General features: G+C 50.3%; 1 protein-coding gene across 6 annotated transcripts in view; it reads left to right on the top strand.

Moving 5' to 3' along the window:
• The window catches only part of mid2 (midline 2), a 133,728-nt gene that overhangs the window by 87,636 nt on the left and 18,654 nt on the right, over positions 1-27,438 (top strand). For 4 of the 6 annotated variants that reach the window (XM_029257402.1, XM_029257400.1, XM_029257399.1 and 1 more), the window contains exons 3-6: positions 17,670-17,738; positions 18,931-19,026; positions 24,200-24,307; positions 27,136-27,284. In XM_029257402.1, the coding sequence (XP_029113235.1) occupies positions 17,670-17,738; positions 18,931-19,026; positions 24,200-24,307; positions 27,136-27,284 (422 nt within the window). The remainder of the gene's footprint in view (positions 1-17,669; positions 17,739-18,930; positions 19,027-24,199; positions 24,308-27,135; positions 27,285-27,438) is intronic. The other 2 variants (XM_029257403.1, XM_029257401.1) reach the window with 1 other exon arrangement.

Here is a 27,438-nt window from a genome sequence, read left to right as displayed (position 1 = left end):
CAGCGGTCTCCGCGTTTCCTAGAGGGCGCTCGGTGTCGGCAGCGGTGGATCGGGGGGGTCTGAAATGGAGACGTTCCCCCGTTCTTTGCAAGCTTGGAGAAGTGTGTGACACAATTAGACTCCCTTCTTTAACCCTGAGATGAAGTAGTGCTTCGTGTACGCTTGGGCCCTGGTCGGGGGAGCGGTGCGAGGTGCGGGACGCTGGGCGCTCGCTGTGTTCAGATTGCGGGGGGGGGGCCTGCGGGTGCCCTTTGCTGAGAGCGCAGTCCGATTTCTGCAGACTACCTGCATGGCCGGGCTCCCTCTGTTGCGGCAGCTAATTTGAATGTTCCCCCGCTCAGGCTTTGAACATCCCTTCTTTGAACTGCCAATCTACAGCCTGGGCGAACGCGGTAAACGGAGGCACACTCGGTGCAGGGAACTTTTTCTTTTTTTTTTATGATCCGCTTTCATCCCGGGAGAAGCAAAAGAGCCTTATATATACATAGACTCACAGAGGGGGACTTACCCCTTCTTATGTCAGACACGGACCTCCCCCCCCAAAGCCCTTTATGCACACACATACACACACACACACACACACACACACACACACTTACGCAAGCCACACATTCCAAAGTCAGATTCCTAACAGGTTACGATATTATTCTACTTGTTTGGACTTAGATGGCATCATGTTTAAAATTAGGTGTTGCATGGGAGAGCTGGTAACCTAGTGGTTAGAAGTGCTGCTTTTAGACCCAAAGGTCACAGGTTCGGTCCCTACCTCCGGCTATAGTACCGTTGAGCAAGGTACTTACCCTAAATTGCTCCAGTGAAAATTACCCAGCTGTAATAATGGGTAAATAACTGAGAAGTTGAAAGTCGGTTTGGAGAAAAGTGTCAGATAAATGAGTTGCTGGTTCAGCGGTTACTGCTTCTGTACTTCCCACATGTTCATTGACTCGCAGTCATTTCTAGTATGATGGTTGTTTTTCGGTCTCTTTCCAGTATCGATTTCTGTCTCCCCCCTTCGTCCGATACAGTATCGAATCCGTGCCCATGGGAGAGACGAGAAGTCCGTTGCCGTATTCGTAGGTACTGTCTGTCCTCCGTGAAAGAACATCAGGGACGTTCAGCGTTTGACCGTTGTGCAATCATCGATATTTATATGGGACATAAATCACAGCGCTGATGACTAACCCAAGTTCTGTCTGCACAGCGGTTGCGCATACTCCTGTCTCGATGTAAAATAACACCCCAATAAAGAACGAATTATGATCGAATGAATCGGATGCTTGTATTTATTTGACGCTTTTCTCCAAAGCGACTTACACTGTTACCTAAATTATTTACCCACTTATAGATCTGGGTAGTTTTTCCTGGAGCAATTTAGGGTAAGTACCTTGCTCGAGGGTACTACAGCAGCATGTGGGATTTGAACCCACGGCCTTCAGATCCAAAGGCAGCAGCTATGTTGACTGTGCGGGAAGGTGGCCCAAGAGGGTTTCCGATTTGACTGGAGTGTGGTATTTACTACTCTGTCTGTTGTTACAGGTGTGTGAGAGACGCCCTTTAGAGCAAGGGTGCGATTTCCAGGTGTCCAGCACCCCGGGGTGGGCTGCTCTTATTGGGTCAGTCAGTCATCGTTTCCCTAAAGCCGTCATTTTAAGAGCTGGTGGCTTGTTGGAATCTTGAGGAGCGTAGCTCATCACCTGTCTCGGACACCGTGTCCGAAGAACACGGTATTGTGTCCCGTATTCTCACGTCGTCTAAACGTCACCAGAACGTTAGAAGTTCGTTTCACACGGTGCTTTCTGGAGTGGGGATGCACGTGCCTTTGATTTTGTCCAAAAACCGTAGCGCTGGTTTGCGCAGAAGGAAAAAGACACAGAAGGGTGGAGCGTGGCCTCCTCCCCACCTCGGCGCGCTGTCGATGGAGCGGAAAGCCGCGGAGACGGTCACGTTGATCGGTCCAGGCAGAGCTAAACCAGCAAGTGTCTCCACGGGGCAGGTCTTGGAAGACCTCACGCTCACACATTTGATGAGGCCTGCACGTCACTCTGCTCGGCTGCTTCTCGAGGGAGGTGGGGTTAGGGGCGCTGTCAGGTTTCCGCGAAGGACCGATGACGAATGGTCTCCAAAGGCAGTTCTACTCTTGCCCTTCCTTTGCTTCCTTTGGATGCGGAACGCTTCGCCCAGAAGCCGGCAGAGGCCAAGAGCGATGGGAAAGCGCGCAGGTTTCGAAATCCCCTCCAACTCTGTAAAGTCGGAAGAAGTTCACGTTCCGCTGGGAAAGTGCGGGACGACTGCTGCCTTCCCTCTGCGTGCAACACAAATTCATTATCCTCTTTTCTGAAAGGCTGGGAAAGAGCCCTGACAAGTCCTGCCGCTAGTCGATTGCCAAATCGATGTTTTAATCTGAAATGCAGCACTGCGGATAATTCATGCCGAATGTAATAACTGCCAGGCTTCACGAAATTCATTCATAAGCGTGTTGTGCAGTAATCCCTCGCCGCCACACGCCGAATGCCATCTCGAGTCCGCCATGGAAACCGCGAGGCTCGCGGTGTCGGGAGGGTTGCGCAGCCCGCTATCGCTCCCGTCCCACACGTACGTATCGCTGGAGCGCTAAGTATGTTAGGGACGCCGCTCCGTCTGCCTCGCTCGTTGCCCAGGGGGAGTTTACCGTGGTGTGTCTTTGTAATTGAATGGAGTGACTTTGTTGTAGGAATTGTTGAGCAGTTCTCAGTTGCTCGCCCAGTTTGTGTTCGTGTTGAGGTCGAGGTCGTCCTTGCACCGTCGGTGCTTTCGTGCCTGAGCGATATTAGCCTCACGCCGACCACCAGATACAGGTCCAGAGGTGCCGTAGCGAACCCGGTCTGGTCGAAAGGACCGCAGCACGTGCATTGAGGCTCTGGTTGGGTTTCTAGGAGAGCGCTTGTCTGTGCGTTTGTTCTGAGCGTCAGAGCCGGGAAGGAGCCGTCCCCATACGAGGAGCTCTGGAGGCCCTGTTGGGCGTTTCGGGAGGTCTGCGACGGGCGCATCGCCCCCGGTTACAGAGCCGCTGCTGCATTTCAAGTAGGTGCCGCCATGTGTTCGGATGTGGCCAGATGGTCGTGCCACCGATCCTAGCTAATTGATGGAGAAGGCAGGCGCTCGAGGGGTCGGGTTCATCTCGGTGTCGTTTGCTTCAAGAGCTAATGAGCCGACATCCTTCAAAGCCTTATTAAGTTCTCATATCACACACTCATATCACAGAGTCGCCAGAAAGCCCTGCGTCAAAAGAACTCGGCCATGCGAGCTCGCGATATCGCCGCGCTTGATGCTGTCGGTGTCGCTGGCGATGATGGCGTGCTGCCCGCTCGCCTTTCTTCCGTTGCCGAGGAAAGCCCCGCCAGGTACGGCTCGTGATAGGCGTGACGTAACCTTCAAAGTCGATCGCGTTCCCCGGAGATTATGACATCACACCCAACTTTTTGACAAGGTGGAATATGAACGTGCACCTTCCTGTTTGGGAGAATGGCTCCCAGTCAAGGCTGTGATTATTTCCTTATCTTTGTCAGCTGCTCTGCTCCTTAAACTCCTTTAGCAAATCGTCTCTGCTATGGAACGCGCCTCGGATGCCGGCTCCTCGCAGCGCGAGGTATTTGCAGCTTAATTTCAGGGAACAGACAGAGCACATCCTCAATTGCGCTATCGTTTGGGACTTGGAACAGGCCTGACTGTTGGACGCACCGCGTCTCCTCCTGCCTGGCACTAGGTGCGCGCTGCACATAGCCCGACTCGGCGATGGCTTTTCCCCGCCGTCAGCATCATGCTTTTTTCGTATAATCTGAGATGTTTGAGCTGCATCTCAACGGTGCCGCTGCTGGGGCTTCTGGGATTTTTCCGGCTAGCCAGTGATCGATCCAAATTTTGACTCGACAGGCGATCACACTTCACCGAGTCTTTCCGGCTGACCTGAAACTCGGGCATCTCGCGTGGTGGTTGGAGGCGCCGGCTCTGAACTCAGAGATCACAGGTTTGAATCCCATCTAGTGCTGCAGTAGCCTTGAGTAAGGTTCCTACCCAAAAATTACTCCAGTAAAAAATGACCCAGCTAAGTATCTTGACATTGTCGATTACTCTGGAGGAAAGCGTCACCTAAATGAAGTTAGTAAGTTAGAATCCAGGTGGTGGTAAGTCTGAATGTTCACATGTTGCCAGTAATCGGACTGTTAGACACAGGATGGAAGCCTTAAGCACGTTTCCGTGGGGTTCGGGAGCCAAGAGCTCTGTTTGCAGTCAAGTGAGCCCTTCGGCATAACAATTATCATCACCATCTTTAGAGGATGTAATCAAAGACCAATGAGATTATTGACACTGTAATTCCTCCGTAGTTCTTTGCTTACACGTTTGCCGTGTCCATAACACCGGGGACTCTGGGAAGATGTCCAAGTGCTTTCAAAGTCAGTTTGAAGCGGAGATGCTGAGGGTCCGTGGAACCTCCCTGAACACAGTTCATCCATGATACATGCTGCGTGAAAAGGTGGTCCCGAGCTGTCGGCACTCTTTGAGGACGGAGCGCTGCAGCATAGTTCCCGCCGCACCACTTTCCATGCACAATTCATGTGGAGAGCACCTGGGAAGCTTTTAAGACCAGGGGTTTGTGGCTGGGTCGCTGTAGGGCTGGCGGGGGCATCGTTGGGAGTACAGTGCGGCACAAGTGGACATCCTGTCCCCGCAGGTGCCAGTTTGGACACAGCGGTACAGCGCAGCAGTGCGTCGCCCTGGAGATTGGTGGCGCTTCAGCTTCAGCATGGCAAGCGGCACCTCCACGGTGGGGGTCTTCCCTGGAGGCCCATAACACCTTGTCCTCAGCCACGCATGCGGCCGCTCGGGTGTGAGGAGAAGACAGCCCTGCTAATGTTTTCTCCCACGTAATGTGGGTCCGACACCAGCACCCCCATGACATGCTGGACATGCAGGGACTGCAAGGGAAGGGCTACATGCCGTGGACAGGCGTTCTGTCCTCCTTGCTGTCCCTCTGTAGACCCGGCACCAGTCCTGCTCACATGCTCGCTCTTAAACGAAGCTCTTAGGATACGCATGGCTTCGTTCTCATTCACGCTTTTCTTTTAACCCTCAGGTTGTGTTCTGGACAAATGCGATCCGGCTTTTCTCCATCATAAATGTTGTTCCTTTCATGCGATTGCCGTAAGGCTTCATGACGTTCTCCACAGCAGGCGTCTGGACATACAGAACTAACGACCACCGGTTCCACTGGATTTTATGTGTTTTTCTCACCTTTTGTACATGTGCTGTGTGATCAGATCTGGCCATGGGAAATGAACGGGCGAGACTGCAATTAAAACTATAATAAAAATCACTTGCCGCATTCAGGAGTCCACACACATATGCATGTGCACGCCCACATGCAAGTGGTATCATTACAGGTAAAAGAGGTCTACAGCCCATAAATTCCAATAAGGAGTGTAGAATTCATGATGGCGTGGAATGAAGTTGGTCGAAAGGTGTAACACAACGTTAGCTGATCATCTGAGATTTATAATGGCTTCACAACATTACAACAACTACAATGGGCTGCCCGATTTTGGACTGGATCTCCGGAATAGAAAGGCGCCTCGAACACAACACGAGGGTTATTTTGATACCTGTCAATATCGGTCTTTTCATTTAGCTCATAAAGGATGTCGAAGAGTTTGATCTTGGCCATGTACTGCACCTTAATGGGGCTGAACCCATCTTGTAGAGGCGGAACGAGGACATGGAAGCAAGCAGCTGAAGGGTTAATTGCCGCGTCTGCGAATCAGGTTGGGTTAGGGTGGCGGTAGAAGTGGTAGAACTGTAAATTCAGAATTCAAAAGTTGACACTCGTACATGCATTTGAGTGGTTTCATTTCGGCTAAATGAGATCTGCAGACCATAAATTCCAGAATGAAGCCTACAACTTGTTTTAATGACTAGGAAGGAAGCTGGTTAAAAGGTGTAACAAAACATTACGCAATAATCTGTTTTCTAATTGCTTTATAGACAGTTATGACGGGCCTCCCGGTTTTGAACGGGAACAGCACACAATGCAACTCGAGGGTTACGCACATAACTGCCTCGCGGATTTTTTTGCATGACCGTTATGACGAAAATCCACACGTGAATCACACACACTGCTGCGGGAGGGAAAGGCGCTCGGTGTGACGTCCTTGGCAGCGCGTTCTTCGTACCCGCGTAACGTTAATGGACGTGCGAGGACATCGGGCCGATCCTAGACAAGAGGACAGAGACGTGAACGGAAGCGGCGCTGCAGCGCTCACGCACGCACGCACACACGCGTCCCACCGAGCCAGCGAGGAAACAAGATGGACCTCGTCCAAAGCTGCGCTTCTTTTACTGACTGATAAGAGGTGTTTTCAGCTTGTTTTTCATTCCCGAAATCCCGACGACATTGTTCCTTTTTCACAACAATGTGTTGAGTTCAGCTGATGCGAGGCCCGTGTCGTGCACAGCCTGCAGGAGTGTCACGGGCTCCTTCCTGTCTCTCCTCCCCACCATCTGCCCCGACACTGACCTTGGTGTCCCACCTTCTCCGATCAGAGTCCAGCTTCCAGGAATGCAATCCCCCCTCCCCCCGTCCTCCAGCACGTGTGAGCGCGAAATGTGGCTGTTGAGCACAGCCTAATGGTGTGTGCCACTCGACCAGATCAGGCCACGTTCTCCCATCCCCTTGCACTCTGAACGCACCCGGTGATGTCTTTGCCATTGTTAAAATAGCCGTTCAGAGTTTTTACTCCGCTAAATAAGGCCCCTTTTAACTCATCTGGGAAGAGCATTTAGGCCTTTCCTCCAATCTATGTGCCGAGATGTGACGAGGGCTTTCCCGGTGAGCTGACCGCTCTGGGGGGGGGCGCCCTGTCAGCATTTCTCTCGCGAGGGCCCTCTCGGAGTCATCCGCCGTTCGACTTTTGTCAGGTGCGCCATCGATTTCCCGATAAAAGGCCGTGGTCTCGCGCGAGATTGAATTACACGCGCCGAGGCTTAAGGAGATGTGGAGAGCGGTTGACAGGCAGCACACGGGGGTGGGGAAAGCGGACATGGCGACGCGCCTCATGGTCGGGGGAAGAGAGAGCCGGCAATATCAGCGGAGGCCTCAGGGCCGAGGGGCATGGGGTGCGATCATCCGGCACCGGGTCAAGGAAGGAGTCCCTCAGTCGGTGCAGGCCGGGGCCAGGCTGACCGCTGGTCGACCGCAGCTCCTGTTTTGTCCTTATAAGCGCTCTTCTTTAATGAGCGTATGGTTTTTAAGTGGCCGAAAGTGTGCGGTGTTTCCTGTGGGGCGTCCTCTGTCTGCTGGGACCGCGCGATGCTCCTGTCGCTGGCTGCGGTTAAAGTCCCGAAGCGCTGAGTCGACAGCCCTTAACTGCCACGTCCAGGAGTTTTGAGGCCTCTGCTGCACTGTGTGTGATTGTATTTGTGTGCCAGCGGAAGGGGGCGCAGCTCTGCTCCCGACATGACGCCACCCTGGGCTTTCATCGCTGCCCTCAACGCAGGTGGAGCCTGTTAGGTGGGCGTGTCACAATGCTGTGCTAACAGCTGTCCCGCCCTCTCCAGAGTCACACAGTAAATAACCCCTTTGTGGCCTTGTGATGGTCTGGCAGGTCCAGCAACACACCCCCCCAGTGGGCTTTTGGGGGAATTAGCAGTGCCAGCACTAGGTACACAGCCCATCTGCTCCCTGGGGCTTGTCTGACCTCATCCGACCAAGGCCTGGAGTTACCTTGTCCCTCCCCTCAACGCACACACACACACACACACACCAGACAGACCTCATCATGCACTCATGCCCTGTCGTGCTCCTTCTCATCTGGGCTCTGAGCAGTGAGACCTGAAAAGTGCGTTCAAGGTAACGGTCAGCTTTTCATTTCTCTCAGCAGACACACACACGTCCCAAAATAGTTTGACGGGGCGAGCACCCGTGTGCTCCTGGTGAACACCTTCCCACAAGCTGCTCGAAAGTCACTCTGGGTGAAGCTCACTCTCCCCGTGGCTTTTGTGCGCCAAACTGAGCTCACGGAACATTATATTTTTGCCCATCCAGGGGCCGTCGAAATGCTGGGCTCGGGTATTCAGACCAGGCACGAATCTTGAAACGGTGGACCACTTATGTGCTATAAAAAGCTGTAAGATGTCCATAACCCCTTTTTATGTGTGTGAACAGACCAACTGATTAAAAAAAAAAAAAATTAAGCGCTTAATTTTTTCTTTTTTTTTTTCGAAATTATACCACTAACTTTGTTCACTTAACCTGTATTATGTAGTTTAATGTACATAAAGTGTATCAGGCTGTCATTCAAGCCGTGGTCACTGTAAGGGCGTTCGTGCGTTAAAAGTTGCGCTCGCTTAATGGAATTAATATTAACGCTTTTGTGACTTGTTTCTAAAACTATAGAATAATAGAATCTGCAGTTTAGATTGTGGTGCTATAAAATGTGATACCGATGCTGCGATAAAGGTTGTGCTATCATGGTTGAGATTTAAAGATGGCTGCGGTTGCTAACGGTTAGCATGAGGAGGATACTTTTTTGGGGAGCGCTCTTCTTCCTAGAATTGTGTGTGTGGTTGTTCTCCCATTTTACAAAAATCATCCCCGTGTCCAGTGCCAGCATTATAGAATAAACCAGCTTCCACCCTGTCAAACGTCGAACTTACACGAGTGCGCGAAACGCAATGGACAGCGTGTTGTCAGTTAGCATCTGCTAATTACCACCTGCTCATTGACAAGGTTTCTTTTGCACTAATTTGGTTTTATTTTATTCATAGTCTTTCTACTAGCTGGGCTCTTGCTGTGTTCATATGCTGTTCTCTCTCCCGCTGCTCACACGGCAGCGACTGCCTTAAATTATGTTTGCGCTGAACCAACGCTGGCACGCTGCCGGCTCAACTCGTGTTAGCGCGAACGCTAACGCCCGTGTTTTTATTGTCGCATTTGGAAAGGAGCCCTGGCCCTGGGGACGGACGCCGCGGCTCCCCTGCTCCGCTGCAGCCGAGAGGCAGTCGCTTTCTGTTTATTTCGGCGAGGTTTTCACTTGCGAGAGCCGCCACGCACCAGTCTTCTCCCACACGTCGCAGCCCGCATGTTTACGCTCGCGATTTTTCCAGTTGTACATTGCACCGAAAGCAAAGCGGAAGGTTACAGCGTCATCTATGGTAAACTGTTTTACTGGCAGCTGCTTCATGTCCTCTTCAGCCGTCTATTCAGCCATCCAGTCATCCGCTCGTCTTCACACAGCAGTCATCCATTCATGTTACTTTACACTTGATGGAGGCAACCAGGCCACCAGCATAGGGAGATGTTTCCGCTTGCTCTTTGCTGCCAGCTTTCCGCACCTCCTCAGGTGTGGGCCCTCCTCTCCTCACGGACGGGAGAAGCCCGGGAGGGCGGAGCCTATCTCCCGCCCGCCTCCGTCTCCTGCGGTTTGAGAAGTAGGCCACGTCTTTGCGCCGAACCCTTCAAGAAGGCGCCGGTAGTGAATCGGGACATCGCTAAGTTTACATTGACCTAAAATCGGCGGCTCCGAGCTTGTGGAAACGGAGCCGGTTTTCATTTCGCGTCTCGATGCGTTGCGCACGTTTCCTGCTCGCGCACACTCACAGCAGGTGTTCTGACTAATATGGAAGCGATTTTCACACACAGAAAACACAGCGTGCATTACAACTGCTAATTGACAGGGTGATTATGTGCTGATGATGCCGTCTTGTTGGTTCGCTCAGAATGAATTTTACAGTCACCCAACGTAGATAATGTAGACTAATCTGTGATTTAGAGCCGTACCTAACGATAATAATGCGGTGGTTTGGTTTGGCCACGGGATTGGTAGCAGGTAGTTTGTAGAGACGAATACCGTGTTTGGATGTTTGTCTCTGAGAGGCAGGCATCGGCGGGAGCGCTCACAGGGGGGCGTCCAAGGCGGAGGCGGTCCTCTGCCTTTCTCTCGTTGCTTTGGAGCTGTCAGCTTCATTAGGCATCGTCGTGGAGCATTGTCCGCAGGTGGTCAGCAGGTGGTGTAGCGCTCGGAGCTGTCGCTTTGCTGAGCTGCTCTGCGTGTGTGCTGCCTCACTACACCTTACACCACCTTACCTCACTCGACCAGCTCTTGTGTAAATACGCTCGCTTATTTACCCATGTTGTTCATTTACGTAACTTATCTACGTATTTATCCCCGCATCTTGTTAATTCCCTTTGGAATTAATGAAGTTTCATCTATTCATTAAATACAGTCGAAAGACCCGGGTTTGAATCCCACCTCCTGGTCTACTACCTTTGATCACGATTCATGCCCTGAATTAATACGGTAAAAATGACCTAGCTGTTTAAGTGGGTAAATCAGTGTCTACTTCTACTCCAGGTGGTTTACTTAGTGGTACCGCATGATGAGCAAGTCAGTCTATGTGGAGTTGGCATGTTGTCACCGTACTCTCGTGGGTTTCCTCCAGGTGCTCTGGTTTACTCCCACACTCCAAAGGTCAGTATGGAAAAAGGCAACGGTAAATTACTTCCGCACCCTCTCATTGCGAACCCATGCAGGTGGACACTTAGAGTAACTTTGATTCGATAGTGTTGGAGCGAGTGGGTGCCCCGCCGCCACGGTGCCGGAAGGGTTCGGCCCTTGCTGTTGGAGAAGGTTGTGGAGAGGGTGAGCGCTGGTCATCTGAGGAGTTGCGCTACATCGTTAATGGCTGAAATCCATGGGACTGAGTGACCGATGTTGAAGGAAGGCGCTATGCCAGCGCTCCCACCTCTTGAAACGGATATTTAACTATCGAGCAAGGTGCGGGCCACAGTTGTTCAGTCAGTAGGCCTTGAGTTTTCAGCAAATTTCAAAACATAACTTTATTTTTTTTTCAGTAGCTAATGTAGTCATCTGAAATGAGGTATCTCACCACATGGGCTCCTGAGTTTGTCTTCACATCCCATTGCCTGTACAAACTCCTGCAGGTGCATTGGTCTATCCGGTATCTCCAGACTGAGATGGTGCCTCACGTCTAATATACCGGCTCACGTTTGATCCAACAGGTGTGCCCCTCCTCCTGCCTCCCGCTTCTCCATTTACGCCACAGCTGTGAAGTGCAATAGCCAGCTGGAATAAGTGACCTGGCGACTTTTCACTTTAAACATAAATGGAGTAACGCGGCCGAATGCGTTCCGGACGGCTTAGCCGAGAAACCTCATAACCACGGCCTCAATTATTCATCTTCTTGTCGTGTTACGGCTTTGTCAGATTTATTGCAGTATCCCCTGTGTCTCGGAGGAGCTGGCTGTCTGCTAAAAACAACAGTTCATAAAACACTCAATTACATTATGTATTTGTCATTCAAGCCCCCTGGTTTCCCTTTAATAAAAGTGAGCTGGTTCTCTCTCAAAATACACACACGCACACGTGTGTTTGTACTCATCTCCTGTTGTACACATCATATGGTACGCATATCGTACACATACAGTGGGTAGCGCCTCGGCCTTTCACTTGAAAGAGGTGGGTTTGAATCTCACCTCCAGATTGAGTACCCTTGCTCAAGGTACCTACACTTAACTGATAGAGTAAAAAGTACCCATCTGTGTAAGTGGGTAAATAATTGTAAGCAGCTTAACGCTGTAAGTCGATTTAGAGGGAAACATCAGCTAAATAAGGAAATGTGATCCTGCAGGGTTCATCACACAGACTCTTATTTTAATGCGGTAAATAATTTCTAACAACTTTTGGAAACACCGGAATTTTGATAAGATAACATGCAAAAAATGTTTTTTGACTTTGTAAAGCCTTTATTTCCACAAGGTTTACTATCCAGGGTTTTCTGCTCTTGTGGGGAATTCTTTAAAGGTAGGCCTTGTTTCCATAATACGGAAGATGTGCCCACGGTGTTGACTGAACATATACACTGATGACTACAGACAGATGTCAACACACAGAGCTCATGGTAGACATGTGTGGGCAAGAGGGCTTTCCATACATGCCAGAACCCGTTTGGAGCGCAGCAGTATTCTTCACCAGTGATGTGGCCTTATCTGAGGGTATCTGGGCTTGTATGGTTGAGGGTATCTGGTACCCTCAACCACACAACCCAAATTGAGTGGTATTTCCAAGTATCAATGAACAGCCATGTTATTTAGGTCCAAACACACATTGTCTGAAACCGCTTGTCCCAAGCGGGGTCGCAGTGAACCAGAGCCTGACCTGGCAACGCAGGGCGTAAGGCTGGAGGGGGAGGGGACACACCCAGGACAGGTCACCAGTCCGTTGCAGGGCACCACAAGTGGGGCTCAAACCCCAGACCCAGTGGAGAGCAGGACCTGGCCAAACCCGCTGCGCCACCGCACCGCCTATTTAGCGAGGGGGGGGGGGAAGAAATGTACGGCTATTCTGTTTCTCAAGTGAAAGTTTGAGCCATGGTGAGGGTTCCAGGGTGAGCCATGACAACGGCTCTGTGTTTCTCACAGCTGCCTGACCTGATACCATTTATCTCATTGACAGAGGAAGCCCAGCTCAGTCTCACAAATTAATTTTCAACCAAACCATTTGTAGCACAATCTAACGATGCAGCCCCAGTTGCAGTGATGCCCTTGGAAAGTGCCCTCTTGCTGAGGGACAGGGGCCTGGAGGGCTGGGGGTTTCTCCCAGAAGGGGATATTAGAATACCAGTCCATCACAGGGCAACCACGCATACACACTGTCACTCACTCATTCATAGATTATGAGCAATTTAGCATTGCCAATTCACTTGAACTCCATGTCTTTGCACATGGGAAGAAACCAGAGCACCCAGAGGAAACCTCCCCACAAACAGAGGGAGAACATGCAAACTCTACCTAGACTGAGCTGGGTTTGAACCTATACCTAAATAGCTCAGGTGCTGTGAGGTGGCAGCGCTACCCACTGCACCACTGTGCCCCCATTATAGTGGGCACTTAATTATTTATAAGAAATCCATTCTCATGAAGTGTGTGTGAAGCTGTGTGCCAAGTATAAGTCTTCTGAATGTTTGTGCTGCAAATAGTTTCCATGGTTATTTTCAGCTCTGCCTTGCATGTGGACGTCTGAGATGTAAACCTCTTATCATGGTGTAGCACAACGTTTGCTTGGGTCATGTCATTGTGTGGAAATGGTGTTTTCAGGCCTGGCTTATTTAAATTAGCTCTCTTTGTCTTCTTTTTATTACATACATTTACATTTATTCTCTTAGCAGGCGCTTTTCTCCGAAACGACGTACATCTAATAGAAGATACAATGTGTGCATTACATTAGGAGAAAGAGATACGTAGATGCAGACATGTGATTAAGTAGTTTCTTTCCACCATTTGAAGCAATGTTCATCACACGAGTAGCTAAACACAAGCCCTTTCCTTGATAATTGTATATTTATTTAGCGTGTCAGCGGTTCATTGTTTTCAGTTTGTGTCCACCCTTCATCTCCATGGCTTATAGTTGCCTGGCTTGAGTATACACTCACCAAGCACTTGATTAGGAGCACTGTACTAAAACTGGGTAGGGCCTCTCTTTGCTCTCAAAACAATCTGAATTCTTCGTGCCATGTATTCCACAAGATGTTGGAAACACTCCTTTGATATTCTGGTCCATGTTGACATGATTCCATCACGCAATTTCTGCAGATTTGTCAGTTGCACATTCATGCTGCGAATATCCCGTTCTACCACATCCCAAAGGTGTTCTGTTGGATTCAGATTCAGTGGCTGGGAAAGGCACTGAACTCATCGTCATGTTCATGAAACCAGTTTGATATGACTTTTCCTCTGTGACATGGTGTATTATCATGCTTGGAGTAGCCATTAGCAGATCGGTAAATTGTGGCCGTAAAGGGATGTACATGGTCATCAACAGCATTCAGATAGGCTGTGGCATTCGAGCAATGATTGATTGGTATTTATGGGGCCAAACTGTGCTAAGAAAACATTCCCCACTCCATTACACTGCCACCACCAGCCTGGACTATTGACATAAGGCAGGTTGGGTCCATGGATTCATGTTGTTGACACCAGATTCTGACCCTACCATCTGTGTGCCTCAGCAGAAATCTAGATTCATCAGACCAGGCTATGTTTTCCCAGTCTCAACAGTCCAATTTTGATGAGCCTCTGCCCACTGCAGCCACTGCCACTCAGCTTTCTGTTCTTGGCTGACAGGAGTGGAACCCGACATGGTCTTCTGCTGTTGTAGCCCACCCTCCTCAAGGTTCAACATATTGTGCATTCTGAGATGCTTTTCTGCTCACCACAGTGGTAAAGAGTGGTTATCTGAGTTTCCGTAGCTTTTCTGTCAGCTTGAACCTGTCCGACCATTCTCCTCTGAGCTCTCTCATCAACAAGGCATTTCCAGCGGCAGAACTGCCCCTCACTGGATGTTTTTTGTTTTCGCACCATTCTGAGTAAACTCTAGAGACTGTTGTGTGTGAAAATCCCAGGAGATCATCAGTTACAGAAATATTCAAACTGGCCTGTCTTATACCAACAATCATACCACAGTCAGAATTACTGAAATCACATTTTCCTCCCATTCTGGTGTTTGATGTGAACATTAACTGAAACTCCTGACTTGTATCTGCATGATTTTATGCATTGTGTTGCTATGACATGATTGGCTCATTAGATAATTGCATGAATTAGCAGGTGTACAGGTGTTCTTAATGAAGTGCTCAGTGAGTGTATGTTATATTGTTTATTGGAAATAAGAGCTGGTGTATATTGGATGTGGTGTTAGGTACAGTTCTTTGCAAAAATGTACCCCCGTATTTTAAGAAAAAAGCACTGTCATGGTAAAATGATTAATTTTCAGTTTAAGCATTTTTTAAATGAAAATAGTGCAGAGAACGTTTGAGTGTGGATACTAGGATTCAGTATGAGAGCTGGACATGGGTGCAAACACTTTCGCAAGGCGCTGTATGTAGTTTCAAAGAGCAGGAATGTTGAGTGTTTGAGTGCGTGGAGGTTGGTGTCTGGAGTTCAAATAGACTCCTGTGTACGAGTTTCCAACTGGGTAGCAGGTCATTCAGAAATCCGTCTCCACATGGGCGAATGAGATCGGGAGTGTATTACCTTTAATAAAATTAAAGCACAAGGAAGCAAGTGGTGCTGCAGGAGCGAGGTTAGTGATGGGGGCATGCAGGTTGGGGTGCAGCAGTAATAGGATAGTTCAGCCAGTGCTCCTGTGATGAGCCTTCATTGGCATTCTGAACTGCCAGGGTCCCCCATTCAAGTTCTTCTCGAACATAATAAATGTGTAGCATGTTCAAAGAACTCGAGGACTTGTCCAGAGTCATTGCTCAGCAAGCTTGGATGATGTCGCCCAATGGGCAGCCTTTTCCACACAAGTCTTTGGGGGCCCTCCAGGACCATAATTAAAATTACCTGATTTTTCTCTACTTTTTCCCCTTGTCTCCTTTTCTCAGTTGTTTTGCATGAGAGACAAATTGTTACCCAAAGGGATGAAAATTCTCATTTCTCTGGAGAGCGACTCAAGCCGTGGACTTCTGTCCCTTTACCCTTCATGCTGCTCTCTCGCCTTTCCTTCCCCAGGCCATGAATACGTTAATTCCCTGCTGCTCATTGCAGAGCTTTGGCTAGCGCTTCTTTGCCAGCGTCAGAGCAGTTAAGGGAAACATGTAATGTAGCAGCTCCTTTTTAGAGGTCGGAGTCAGCAGTGACCTGCAGGAGGGTTCTTCTGCCCCAAGACTCGGGTCTTCTGCTTTGCTATACTGCAGTACATGTTCCAGAGTGCCCCCAGTGCAAATAGTTGCCCTCCGTAGCTGCTTCCTGCCTTCCGCTAGAGGCCGGAGCACTGCCACCCCATCCATTACCCCGTCACACAAGAGAGAAGCACTTCCTCTTTGCAGAGCATCATTACTGCATGTGGTCACTGTTGGCCTTTGGGTGACACACCTGAAGAGGGCATGTTTAATACATGCAGCGAGGTGAGCCGGACTGGCCTTCACCCTCTGAAGTGCTCCAGTTCACAGATAAGGGGCCTTACATGAGCTCTCCGTCACTGCTAGCCTCCCCACATCTGCACCGCGGTATATGGTGGTCAAGAAAAGATCTCTCCCAGCAGGATGCGCTTACAGACATGACCCATAGGAGCTGAAACACTTTCTGGCAGAAGCAACAAAAAAATCCAAAATAATTAAGGCGATGACTTTGAAGTTGAGTTTGCAGCCTTAGGAGTTGAATTTTTTAATATTTATTTAAAGAATTGTAACCAGAAAAGTGCTCTGAGAGCAGCAGTTTGTGCAGATCAGCAGCCATGTGGCCCTAAACTGACACAAGTTCATAGATACATTTGCTAAAATTGACTAGAGACCCTTCCTCCTGAAGAACAGGTTTTTACACACACACACGCACACACACTATGTCTACAACTGCTTGTCCCGAGCATGGTCACAGTGGGCTGGAGCCTAACCCGGCAACACAGGGCACCCCAAGCAGGACTCAAACCCCAGACCCACCACAGAGCAGGCCTAAATTTTTATTGTTGGTTTTTTTTTAATTTTATGTGTTGGGTCCACAATCCCAGGTTCAAGTATACCTACTGTTTGTAACAAAGAGTGAGCGTTGTATTGTCGTAGTCGGGCTCGACGCAGTATGTGGCGCTTCCATATGGGTCACGTATCTGCTCCGCTTTTGTTTACTCCTGAAACAAACGCCAGCGAAACATTTACAGACATACAGAGTGATGTCATGAGGCACTGCTTGGAAACTGGAGGACGGATGCTGCAAGCGCAGCCAGTAGTGGACCGTGCAGTTGTGTGTGCAGCAGAGGATGTATTGGTTAGAGCTGCTGCCTTCACACTTAAAGGGCTCAGGTTCGAATTTGAATCCAACTCCTGCTGTAGTAAAGGCGCTTACGCAGAATTGGTACGGTAAGCTTACTTTGCTGTACAAATGGGTCAATAATTGTAAATAAGTAAATTATTGTAATTGGAAATATATTGCTCACTAATTAATAATTATGAGTAACTGTAAGTGGATTTGGAGGAAAGCATTAGGTAAAGGGATAAATATAGTTTAAATTTGCAGTGTGTGTCCTTACATGCGTGCTGCTCCTGCTTCCCCACCGCATGCTCCACACTGCTGGTACCAGACATCTCGCTCACTCGCTCGCTCTCTCTCTCTCTCGCTCGCGCTCTCTCTTGCTCCCCACGCAGCCCCCTTCTCTCGCCTTTGAAGTCTGGGCGCCTGGCTTAACAAGCATGTTTTTAGGGCTGCTTTCGTTCTGCTGCGAGCTTGTTTGTCTGCGTGCCCCCGCCGCCGTTCTCCACCAGCACTTGCTGAACCGAGAAAAACAAACCCCCTTCCCCGGCACCTCCTTAACTATAGTCAGTGAAGGAGAGGCCACGTCCAGCGTGTGTGTGATACCGTCCCTTACACTTTCCCCAGCTCACCCTCCGCTGCCCGAGCTGACCTCACCACAGTTGTTCAAGGGCTGCGGTGTCCTCCGCCCGCGCCCGGTTCCCGGGTACCAGCCGCATTGGATGAGCCGGGGTTGAGGGGAAGGGTGTGGGTCCATGAGTGCCCACTCCATTTGAGAGATAAAGAATTAAGGGTGTGTTGCAGGATAGTAAGGCTGGCTCTGTGTGTGTGTGTGTGTGTGTGTGTGTGTGTGTGTGTGTGTGTGTGTGTGTGTCCATAGGCTTTTCAAGTGAGCCCCGGCAGACTATCTGAAGCTGTTATCATGGAGGCGTCAAAGACGAGCGCAGCGGTGAGTCACCGGTTGCCTGTTCAGTGACAGTGTTGGTTGTGATTGGGGACAGCAGAGGGCTCAGCACAGAGGGCCAGCTAGCGGGGGCCCCGCTCCATCTCCCATGCATGAACAGCCGGCTTCCAGTGACGCTCCTCACTCTGCTCGCTGTGGCCGTCGCTTGCAGGCTGCCGCAACCTCACTCACCGGCTGCATTCCCCCATGCCATGTAAATGTCACCCTGCACAAGTCTACTGTGTGTGTGTGTGTGTGTGTGTGTGTGTGTGTATTTTCCTCTGTCTTCTGTGTCCATGAGATGTCAAATCTGGAATTTCAGAATCTCAATTACAGCCAGTTAAGGTGCAGTTTATAATCCCACCCCGAAAGATACTCTTGGAGGATGTTTTATTGATGTTTGGAAAATAATCTGAGGTTGGTATCGCTGGATAATGACTTGTCTGAGAACGCTGCGTTGCGTGCTGGCAGTAGTGCAGTCGTGGAGCAGAAGTGATGGGGACAGTTGTCGTTCTCGTCCTCAGACCCAGCTCTTAGTTATGAGCTTCAGTAAGGAGGAGCTCCGATGATTTGTAAGATAATAAACTCCAGTGACTGAGATGCACGTGGTGTTTTACCTGCAGTCGCAGCGAGACGTGTCGATAAACAGCCCCCATCCAGACAGAGATGTTTGTCTTCGCGGCCATAGTTTGCATGTCAAATGTGTGTGTTTGCGGAGCAGGCGTCAGACAGCATTACCGTGCCATGTGGTCACTTTGCTTGCCTCCCCAGGACACGTATGGCTGCTGTTTGCTCGTGGCGGTGCTCGCCGGGGTTTCCGGCGGCATTTCTGGTTCCTTCTCTCCTATCCGACACGTCAGCTAGTTGTACATTCGTTGGACGATTAGGGTTTTGTCACAGAGATTGCTCACTGTAGAAGCTCTTTACCTTTGAGTTGCAGTTAAAAGTGCGTGGGAGGGGTGGCGGCGTAAGTTCCCTCTGCATCCGAGTAGTCAGCGCACCATCGCTGTCATGCACGTCACCCATTCGCTGTTTCCATCAGCACACACCCCATTGCCAGGCTTTCGGGTCACAGTGCACCATTAAGTAAAAGCGATGCAGGATCGAAGTATGTGTGTGTTGTGGGTGGGTGTGTGGGAGGGTCTCGTTGCCCACCTCAGCCCTGGAATCACACCGTGTTGCTTCCCCCCCCCGGCAGCAAACCCTGGAGAACAACCTGACGAACCTGGTGAAGAGGAACAGCGAGCTGGAGAACCAGATGGCCAAGCTCATTCAGATCTGCCAGCAGGTGGAGGTGAGTTCGGTCCTGACTCCGCCCTCAAAATCCCACTGCCGCCACCACTACGACGGCCCCAAGAACAGAGGTGCTGCCCCTCAACTTGTCTAAAAATCTTATGTTCTGCCTCATTATCTCAGGTCTTTATTCATGTCTCAATGTGCCCTCTAGGAATATAGACTTTAAAAATGCTTATTAAAAATGTAACTTTCACCTCGGCTCTGACTTTAAGAAACAAGGTTAATAAGGAACATATTCTGTTGCCATGACAAAGTTCTTATTCTGTCTGCCGTCGCCGAGATGGCCACGTTTCTCCTGACACTGATTGTATTCAGGATGTGATAATTGTTGTCCTTGGCTCTCTCTGTGATGTAATTTTAATTATGTGACAAACAGAATAGAAGAGTCTGTAACACAACAACTGTCCCCATTTGAAGCTAGTTGGAAACTCATCCGCGTGTGTGTGTGTGTGTGTGTGCGCGTGTGTGTGTGTGTGTGTGTGTGTGGTTAGACTGCATGTTTGTGCATGCATGCCTCTACATGTCTGTAGACATGGGAGAAGGGAGGTCCCATCACGTGGTTCACTGGTTAGTCTAATGTCATATATCAGAGTTGATTCCTTAGAAATGTCTTTAAATATTTCTGTGATTTTTTTTTTTTTTTTGTTTTTGTTTTTTGTTTTTGTTTTTTGTTTTCCTCCCCCTCACAATTTATATCACATATGACCAATTAACTGACCTCTGAAGAGGAAAATCACAATCGTCAGGCCATGTTGGAATAAGACACTTTAACAAATCCCCATTTATAATGAAATATTTTCATTGCAAGTATTACTTCAAATACTGAATTAGCTATTAGATACTTTTTTTTTGTTGTTTTTTTTTTTTTTTTTTTTAATTAAAGCTTCTATTCCACCTCGCCTTTTTTTTGGGTATTTTTTATGTATTATACAAATAGATATTTTTATGTATTATACAAACTATTTTTATATTTATAGTTTTTATGTATTATATATTTTTGAATTCTCTCTTTCTATTATACACACAATTTTTTTCTTCTTTTTTTTGTACGTGCGTTTCTTTCCGCATGCACGATTGGAGTGTGTAGCCCTGTACCTGCCAATTCTGCAAACGGCACTCTAACACACCACCGTCCTGTTCTTGGAGCATAGCTCTCCATGCATCATTAGCTCTGCAGTTACACACATTGTTGGGTCGGGGCCCTCTGGACCCCCAGCGCTGGGCAGCCCTGGCACCGGGCACTGGGCACCGGGCACCGGGCACCGTGCACACACTCCTGCTAATGAGGACGCGGCAGAATGCAAATGGGGTTTGTTCCTCTCACGGTGCTGATGAAAGATTCATGCGCTTGCCTTGCCGTGCTCATTCACACACACTCGGCTCTTGCCACACTTCTGAAGGACTTTGTGAAGAGAGGGAAAGATGACACCATAACCCGAGAGCAGTTCCAAGGAGTCCAGCTGCACGCGATGCGATGCGATTAACAGATGAATTCCAGCGTAAACGGTCAAGCATCCTAAAGATGTGCTTCAGTTTGGGGCTGCCGTGCAGAGAGCTGTCGGTGCGCCGAGAAGCAGCGCTGTGGTTGCTTCTTCTGCCCAGGCGACACGTACGTGCAAGGCTGCGAGAACGAGGGCCGTGGGCCAAGCGGTTTCCCTTGCCGGGTGAGCTGGACCGGGACCGTATGTTGCGATGATGACTCACGACCTGGATGGGCGAAGGGCGAGGATCCCGTTTACGTGCGGGGAGCCGACGGCCTGCCGGGCCCTTCCCGTGAGGCCCCTGTGCCGGGCTCCCGTGGCACCACGCTTCCGCGCCGAAAGAGCAGGGCGCCTGCCCGCTGCAGGCCGGGCACCGTCGCTACCCGGAATCCTGCGCTGCCGAGCGGCTAATTAATCGATTGAATTTAATTTTTTCCCAACTTCGCTGAAGTCGGATTAATTACCACGCGGGGAAGAATTTCTCCTTATAAAAAATACACTTTGAATTAAAATGAATTTTCCCATTTCCCATCAGTCTATCATTATCGAGTATGTTTATAAAAAGTAAAAACTGATAATTTTGCAGACGTAACCGCAGATGGGGGAGACTAATCAGAAGCCCTTTCACTTTCTGCCATACTAGCTGCTAATATTTTATTCATTGTATGAATTATGCAGTCTGGGGTGTTGAGAGAACCTGTTCGGGCAAATTAACAAAAGAAACATTTTTCTACGCTCACAGCTGTTCCCGGCTGCCGTATTTATTCCATACGGGCGGCGAAGAGCGGTCGCTAGAAGCACGTGATGACGGAGGTCCGAGCAGAGGTTCGGTCCCGGCTCCAGGAGTATTTATGGCAGTCGAGAGCACCCCCCCGCTCCCACCCCCAGCTCCTGACAAAAGGGACCTGTGGAGGACCCTCATCCAAATGTGACGCCTCTCTGCGTGGTGTGATTAGGCCAACGGTCCGAATGACTCCACCAGCAAATACCTGCTGCTCCATATTTAAGATGCGCTTCATTTCCCAGCAGCTCCTCGTTCTTTAGCGTTACTGGACCGGCATTGCAGCCCGCACACATTTATATTTAATATTTACCGTGAAAGGTAACACGAAGAAATGTTTACTTAAAAGTGTTTTTGTGATGGATTTTGACTACAGCGGCATTTTATAAAAGCCATTTTGTGTTTGCCGGGGATCCGCGCTCGTCTCTGAAAACAGTTTAACGTCGTGAGCAGAGCGATGCGCGCGAAGCTGCTGAACCCGCAAAGAGTTTTGCATCGTGTCCGGAAACGTGTCCTCATTTGAATTCGCGGAGCAGCCGAGTCTCGCGGCGCTTCTCTGCTCGCTCATCGTTTCACGGGGCGCTGCACGGCACCGTCCTCGGACCCGCGTGTTTTCACGGAGCGCCGCAGGGATCTCGCCCGGGCCACGACTCTACGCTCGTGGGCTCGTTCATTTTTTAACAGGCTCCCTATCCCTGCTTGGGCACCGCGACGGCGCTCTGCGGCCTTCCCCAAGCTGTCGCACCCGAGGCGGGCCTGCCGTTAGCGTCGCCCACGCAGATCCAAGTCCTCCCTCTTTTCCTCTGTGTGTGTTTGAGTGAGGACAGCAGGACTCTCTGTATACCCTCACTGCACTGACACTTTCCTCCAAAGCGTTTTACAGGGCACGCTACTTACACTGCTGCGCCTGTTCAGGGCAAATACCCTGATCAAAGGACCTACAGCAGGAGGTGGGGTTCAAATCATGGGCCTTCAAGCAGAAGGCAGCAGCTCTAACCACCGCACCACCTTCTTTATATACCGCTCCGTGTTTCTCATAATGCAAACATCTATAGTAAATGATTAATGGTTCTATGTTCAGTACATTTTTTTTTATTAGCTCAAATTCTTTATTTACATAGGAAACGACAAATTTATCTTAGAAAAAAACAGAAAGTGACCTCTCAGCAAATTTTGGTGACAAGCAGGGATTTCTTTTTTTTTTTTTCTTTTTTTCTCCGCCGTTCGTGCAGAGTTTGATTTACAAATCTCATTAATAAAACATGCGGCACCCAAACCCTCTCAGGCCGGCTGTAATTCCAGGAGATTAGTGTTGGAGGAAGCGGTCAGGAGTAAAGGCAGTATTGTTGCTCCAAAATGTTGGAGCTAAAGCGCTGAGTGGTGTTATGGAGAGCGGTCTAAGCATTTCTAATTGCGTTGTCAGTCCGGTGGAGCAGGAGACCGGTGCATGCTGGGAAAACACGTCCGGCGCTCCTACATCCGGTCACTGAAGCCGGAGCCCCTTTGTCCGTGCCTTGTTTGCTTTATTTATAGGTATTTCTTCCATTAATTTTTAAAAATGTTGTATATATTTGTATATATCGTAGCATTTATAATAGCATTACAAATACATTACATAACACACACACATCATCTGAAACCGCTTGTCAGCCGGAGCCTAACCCAGCAACACAGAGCGAAGGGCCAGAGGGGGAGGGGACACACCCAGGACAGGACGCCAGTCCATCGCAAGGCACCCCAAGCAGGACTCGAACCCCAGACCCACCAGAGAGCAGGACCCGGTCCAACCCACTGCGCCACCGCACCCCCCCATACTGCGTTTGTTAGTAATAAAGTAGTAACTGTAATGAACTGTAACTTTCTACTTTTTATGTATGTATGCACAGTTACTGAAATGTATAACGTACAGAGTTACTACGAGACGCTGTATCGAGGTGTCGCGTCGCGCCGTCCGCTTTGTCGAGGTTGTCGGCCGCACTTTCGTGCGGTTCTCGGCATCCGCACCTGCGCCGATTTGCTGAACAAACCGGCACCCCGGAACAGACTGCGGCGGAGCGTAGGCGGCGATCCATCTCCATCGAGTCACACAATAGAGCATTAACGCGCTTGGCGACCTGCCCGGGTCGGGACACGGAGCCCCGCCGAAGGCACCATATGCTTTTCGAAGACACCGCGAGTCATAGCTGCGGGGGAAGGAGGCGGTGCGGAGATGTGGCCGTGGAGGAGACCGTAGCTTCGAGAGCGGACCGTCCTGCCTACAGCGGCTGACCTGGCTGGGAAAGAGCCAAGCGAGCGTTTGGCCTCCATCGGGGGGCGCTCCATAAGGGCAAGGGGAGTGGCGCTCGGCCCGTCTGTCCCCATCGTGATGCCAATTCACCGTAAATACCACAGGAGGGGCTTTTTCACAGGTTCTGCAAGGCAGAGCACCTTTGAATGTACAATCTTCATCTGTGATTGCTTGTGTGTGTGCGTGTGCGCGTGCGTGCGTGCTCACCCGCCTACGTGGGTAAACATAACTGTCTTAAGTGGCTTTATGAAGCGAATTGTCTGAGACCGATAGGAATAATGAGAAGCGGCAGCACTCGGTAAGCGAAGCGGAATAATGTGTGGGAATAAAGTCCCACAATGCATCGTTTCTCCTGTTGTAACACTCCGCTCCCCATCAATCAACGGAGTCGCAGCGGCGGCAGCGGCAACTACACCATTAAATCAAGTCCACAAAACCGTATAATTATGTTGCCGGAGGCTTCCGTAAGACGAGTGCGAAGTGCGGGTCAAGCACGGTCCAGCTTCCAGGGTCCCCGTTGCGATGCATTGAGAGGGTACAAATGAGGAGCGGTGTGTGTGTGTGTGTGTGTGTGAGAGAGCTGTGCATGCACTGAATTGAACCATCCCATTATGCCCCCCAGGTGAACACGGCCATGCACGAAGCCAAGCTGGTGGAGGAGTGTGACGAGCTGGTGGAGATCATTCGCCAGAGGAAGCAGGTCATCGCTGTCAAGATCAAGGAATCTAAGGTATCGCCCCCCACCCCAGAAAACAGCTCAGCATCCAGCAAACAGTGAAAGGAAGTAAGTGGGAGGCGAGACGTTTGGTTGGCACCACGCCCATCCTCCCGGTCATCCACTGAGACGCTGCTCCTGTTTCCAAACGCAGTTAATACTAAGCGCTCATCGCTTCATCTGTGACAACACAGGTAGGTGCGTGTGAGCTCACCCCTGTCACTGCGCCCTGAAGCACCGGAGGTGTGTAGCGTCGCATGGAAAGGTGTGCAGAGCATTGATGGCGGAGTCACAAGCATCACCTCTTCTGGGAGGCACAGGAAACATGGGCTTTATCTCATCTGAGACAAGTAGAGCATGCGTGTGTGTGTGTGTGTGTGTGTGTGTGTGTGTGTGTGTGTGTGTGTGTGCGTGCGTTTGTATTCACCTCTGAGGACATCTGCTTTCTCACTTGTCCAGGAATCTGTCATTTGAAGGGACACTTTGTTTCTTCGCACCGTCATTGTCGCACCCCCGTCACGGGGGCCGTCTTCATCCCCTCGAGACCCCTTGGGGTTGACGTGACGCACTGCAGCCTCTGGTTCAGCCCGGTCGGTTCGAGGACAAGCGGTGCTGTCTCTGCAGCAGAACCAACGCGATTATGGCATCTCGGGCGGCTCGGAGCCCCGGCTCAGACAGGCTGTGAAATCGGCGCCGTCCACGTGGCTGAGCTGCACCAGTCTCCGTCCACCGAGACCTGGGCGTCCGTGTCCTGCCGCTGCATCTCCTTGAGCTCGAGCGCAGAGGCGTGCGGGGAACAGCTCGCGGACAGATTAGCTTCCATCCTTCGCTCGGTCAGACTCCCTCAGAGGGAGCGACCACACCGTCCGCACATTTTAACCCTAACGAGCTGCCCTGCCCACAGCGCCCCCCGCTGGCTGCCGTTCAGCCTCCGACGGGCCGCCCGCTCCGCTCGGCTTCGTGTCGGCTTACGCTGCGGCGGATGACGTGCAGGGCTCCAGCTCCCAAACATTTAAAGCGGCAAAACAAGCCCATTAGAAAGTGTCTAATCCATCAGTATTAATGCGGCTTATGTCATGTGAGCTCTCGGAGACGGGCAGAGAAAGGTCTGCCGGATTTCTCCCGCTCAGACGGGTATTTTTAGACTGTTTCACTTCAGACTACTTAAAAACAGAGAACTTTTTGTAATTGCAGCTCATTTTGTTGGCAAAGTTCCGGTGATGGATGCTGAAGAAGTTCAGACACTGCAGGTTTTAGGGGATTAAAGGAACTCGCGTTGCCCGTGCATGTCTCTGCCGTCGGCCTCGTACCAGCGCAGGGCGTGTTGGACCGATCTCTAGGGCTCTGAGGACTGGTGAGTCCGGCACCGCCAGCTGCTGACCTAAGACACCCTTACAGGATTATAACTGCCGCGTCTGGTCCTCCTTAATACTTGCTGCCGGACAAGACTAGTTTGCCCGTAGCCCCGTGCTCTCAAAGTGCACCGATTCCTCGGCTTACAAACGCTGTTTGTAACTCAAGTTGTTTGTAACTCCGGAGTCACAGTCAGGAAAAGGTAGAAAAAACACAGATGCCTCTCTTGTTTGTACATAACTGTAATAAAAAATAAAAACAGGAGTCTGCGTGAATGTTTTTGTTCACATGAATGAAAATTCATAGTCTCCACACACCTGCTGAGATTCATTCCACACGCATGTGTATCGTTCGTCATTTTTGTCATCGATCTCCCATGCTTACGAACACCAGATGCACTCTGTAAACGCAGTGGAAGCGAGTTAAATTAAGTTGGTCCAGCGCTCCTGTTACTGTGCCTTTTACTGACATCGTTCTGCTGAGCATCTTAACACAGATAAGTGAAGAGAATGCGATTAGAATTAATTAAAAGGAGGAATAAAGCGTATCAGCAACTTTCTTGGATTAGTATTCGGTGTGACGATGTCCAGTAGCTTAGAGAATACGATGTGAACAGTGGCAGGTTGAACTTGTGATTAAAGCAAATAAAACTGATGTATACACTTGCACATTGGCTGTCTACTCAGCCCCAGCCATCAACACAATGTTTTTTTTTTTTTTTTTTTTTTTTTTTAAATGCCAGATGTTAAATTTTTGTGCATTCTTGCTGTTCGCCCCCCCTCCCCCGAAGCACAGCAGTGCGGATCTCTTTACCGCACACGCCACTCGTGCTGCTGTGCCCCTTTCCACGGTGCCTGTAACACTAGTGATGTTCAGCCTGTCAAATGTAATTAAAAACAGAGGAAACGTACTGGGAGCAAATAGAGTAAATGTGGTATCAATGGACGGAATGAGCGATGCTTTGCACGAGTCTGCGCAGTTGTTCTCCAAGGTGTAAAATTATCTTGGCGAGATGACTTTTGCCCCAGTGATGTCAGCTGTTGCTCCACCTCATTTCCATCTACTGTGGAGATGGAGGTGCTCCGCCTAATTAGTGCTCCGCATCGGAGAACACGTCAACACATTACTGCTCAGGATTACCGCATTAGAACCGCCCTCAGAGGTCGAAGTTCGCAAGCCTGCAGTCGCTGGTGGTGTAGGCCGCGCTCTCGGTGCGGCTCGACAAGGTTCCCCGCGGACGAGCGCGCGTCTGTCCACGCGCCCGAAGGCAACGGAGGCTTAACGAAATGGCCAAAGAAATATTTTTGTGGACGGGGCAGTTTCATTTTGGATGGTACAAAGTTGAAGTTGACATTTTTGAAACGGTGACTGCTGCTCAGAGGAGTGATTCTTGAAGGAGGCCGCTTCACCTGTCCTGAAGGTGCCCGAGGCGGTTTCGCCCCCTCCCGTCCCCTTGACCGGCGGCGCTCTGCTCTCCTTCTCCGCCCCAGGTGATGAAGCTGCGCAAGCTGGCCCAGCAGATCGCCAACTGCCGCCAGTGCCTGGAGCGCTCGAGCGCCCTCATCACGCAGGCCGAGCACAGCCTGAAGGAGAACGACCACGCCCGCTTCCTGCAGACCGCCCGCAACGTGGCCGAGAGGTGAGGCTGCGGCCCGGCGCTCGGAACCAGGCTTCCGGGGACCTTCGGGACCAGATCGCGTGCTTCTGGGCTCGGCTCCTTGGGGCACCGTTCGTTCCTTCATTCGTTCAGCGTCTGTTGAGTCCAAAGAGGACTTGACACAGCGGTGCATGAT

This window comes from Scleropages formosus, chromosome 13, assembly GCF_900964775.1.
Source record: "Scleropages formosus chromosome 13, fSclFor1.1, whole genome shotgun sequence".
NCBI lineage: Eukaryota > Metazoa > Chordata > Actinopteri > Osteoglossiformes > Osteoglossidae > Scleropages > Scleropages formosus.
The sequence above is the reverse complement of the archived record's forward strand: the minus strand, read 5'-3'. Positions and strand labels throughout refer to the sequence as shown.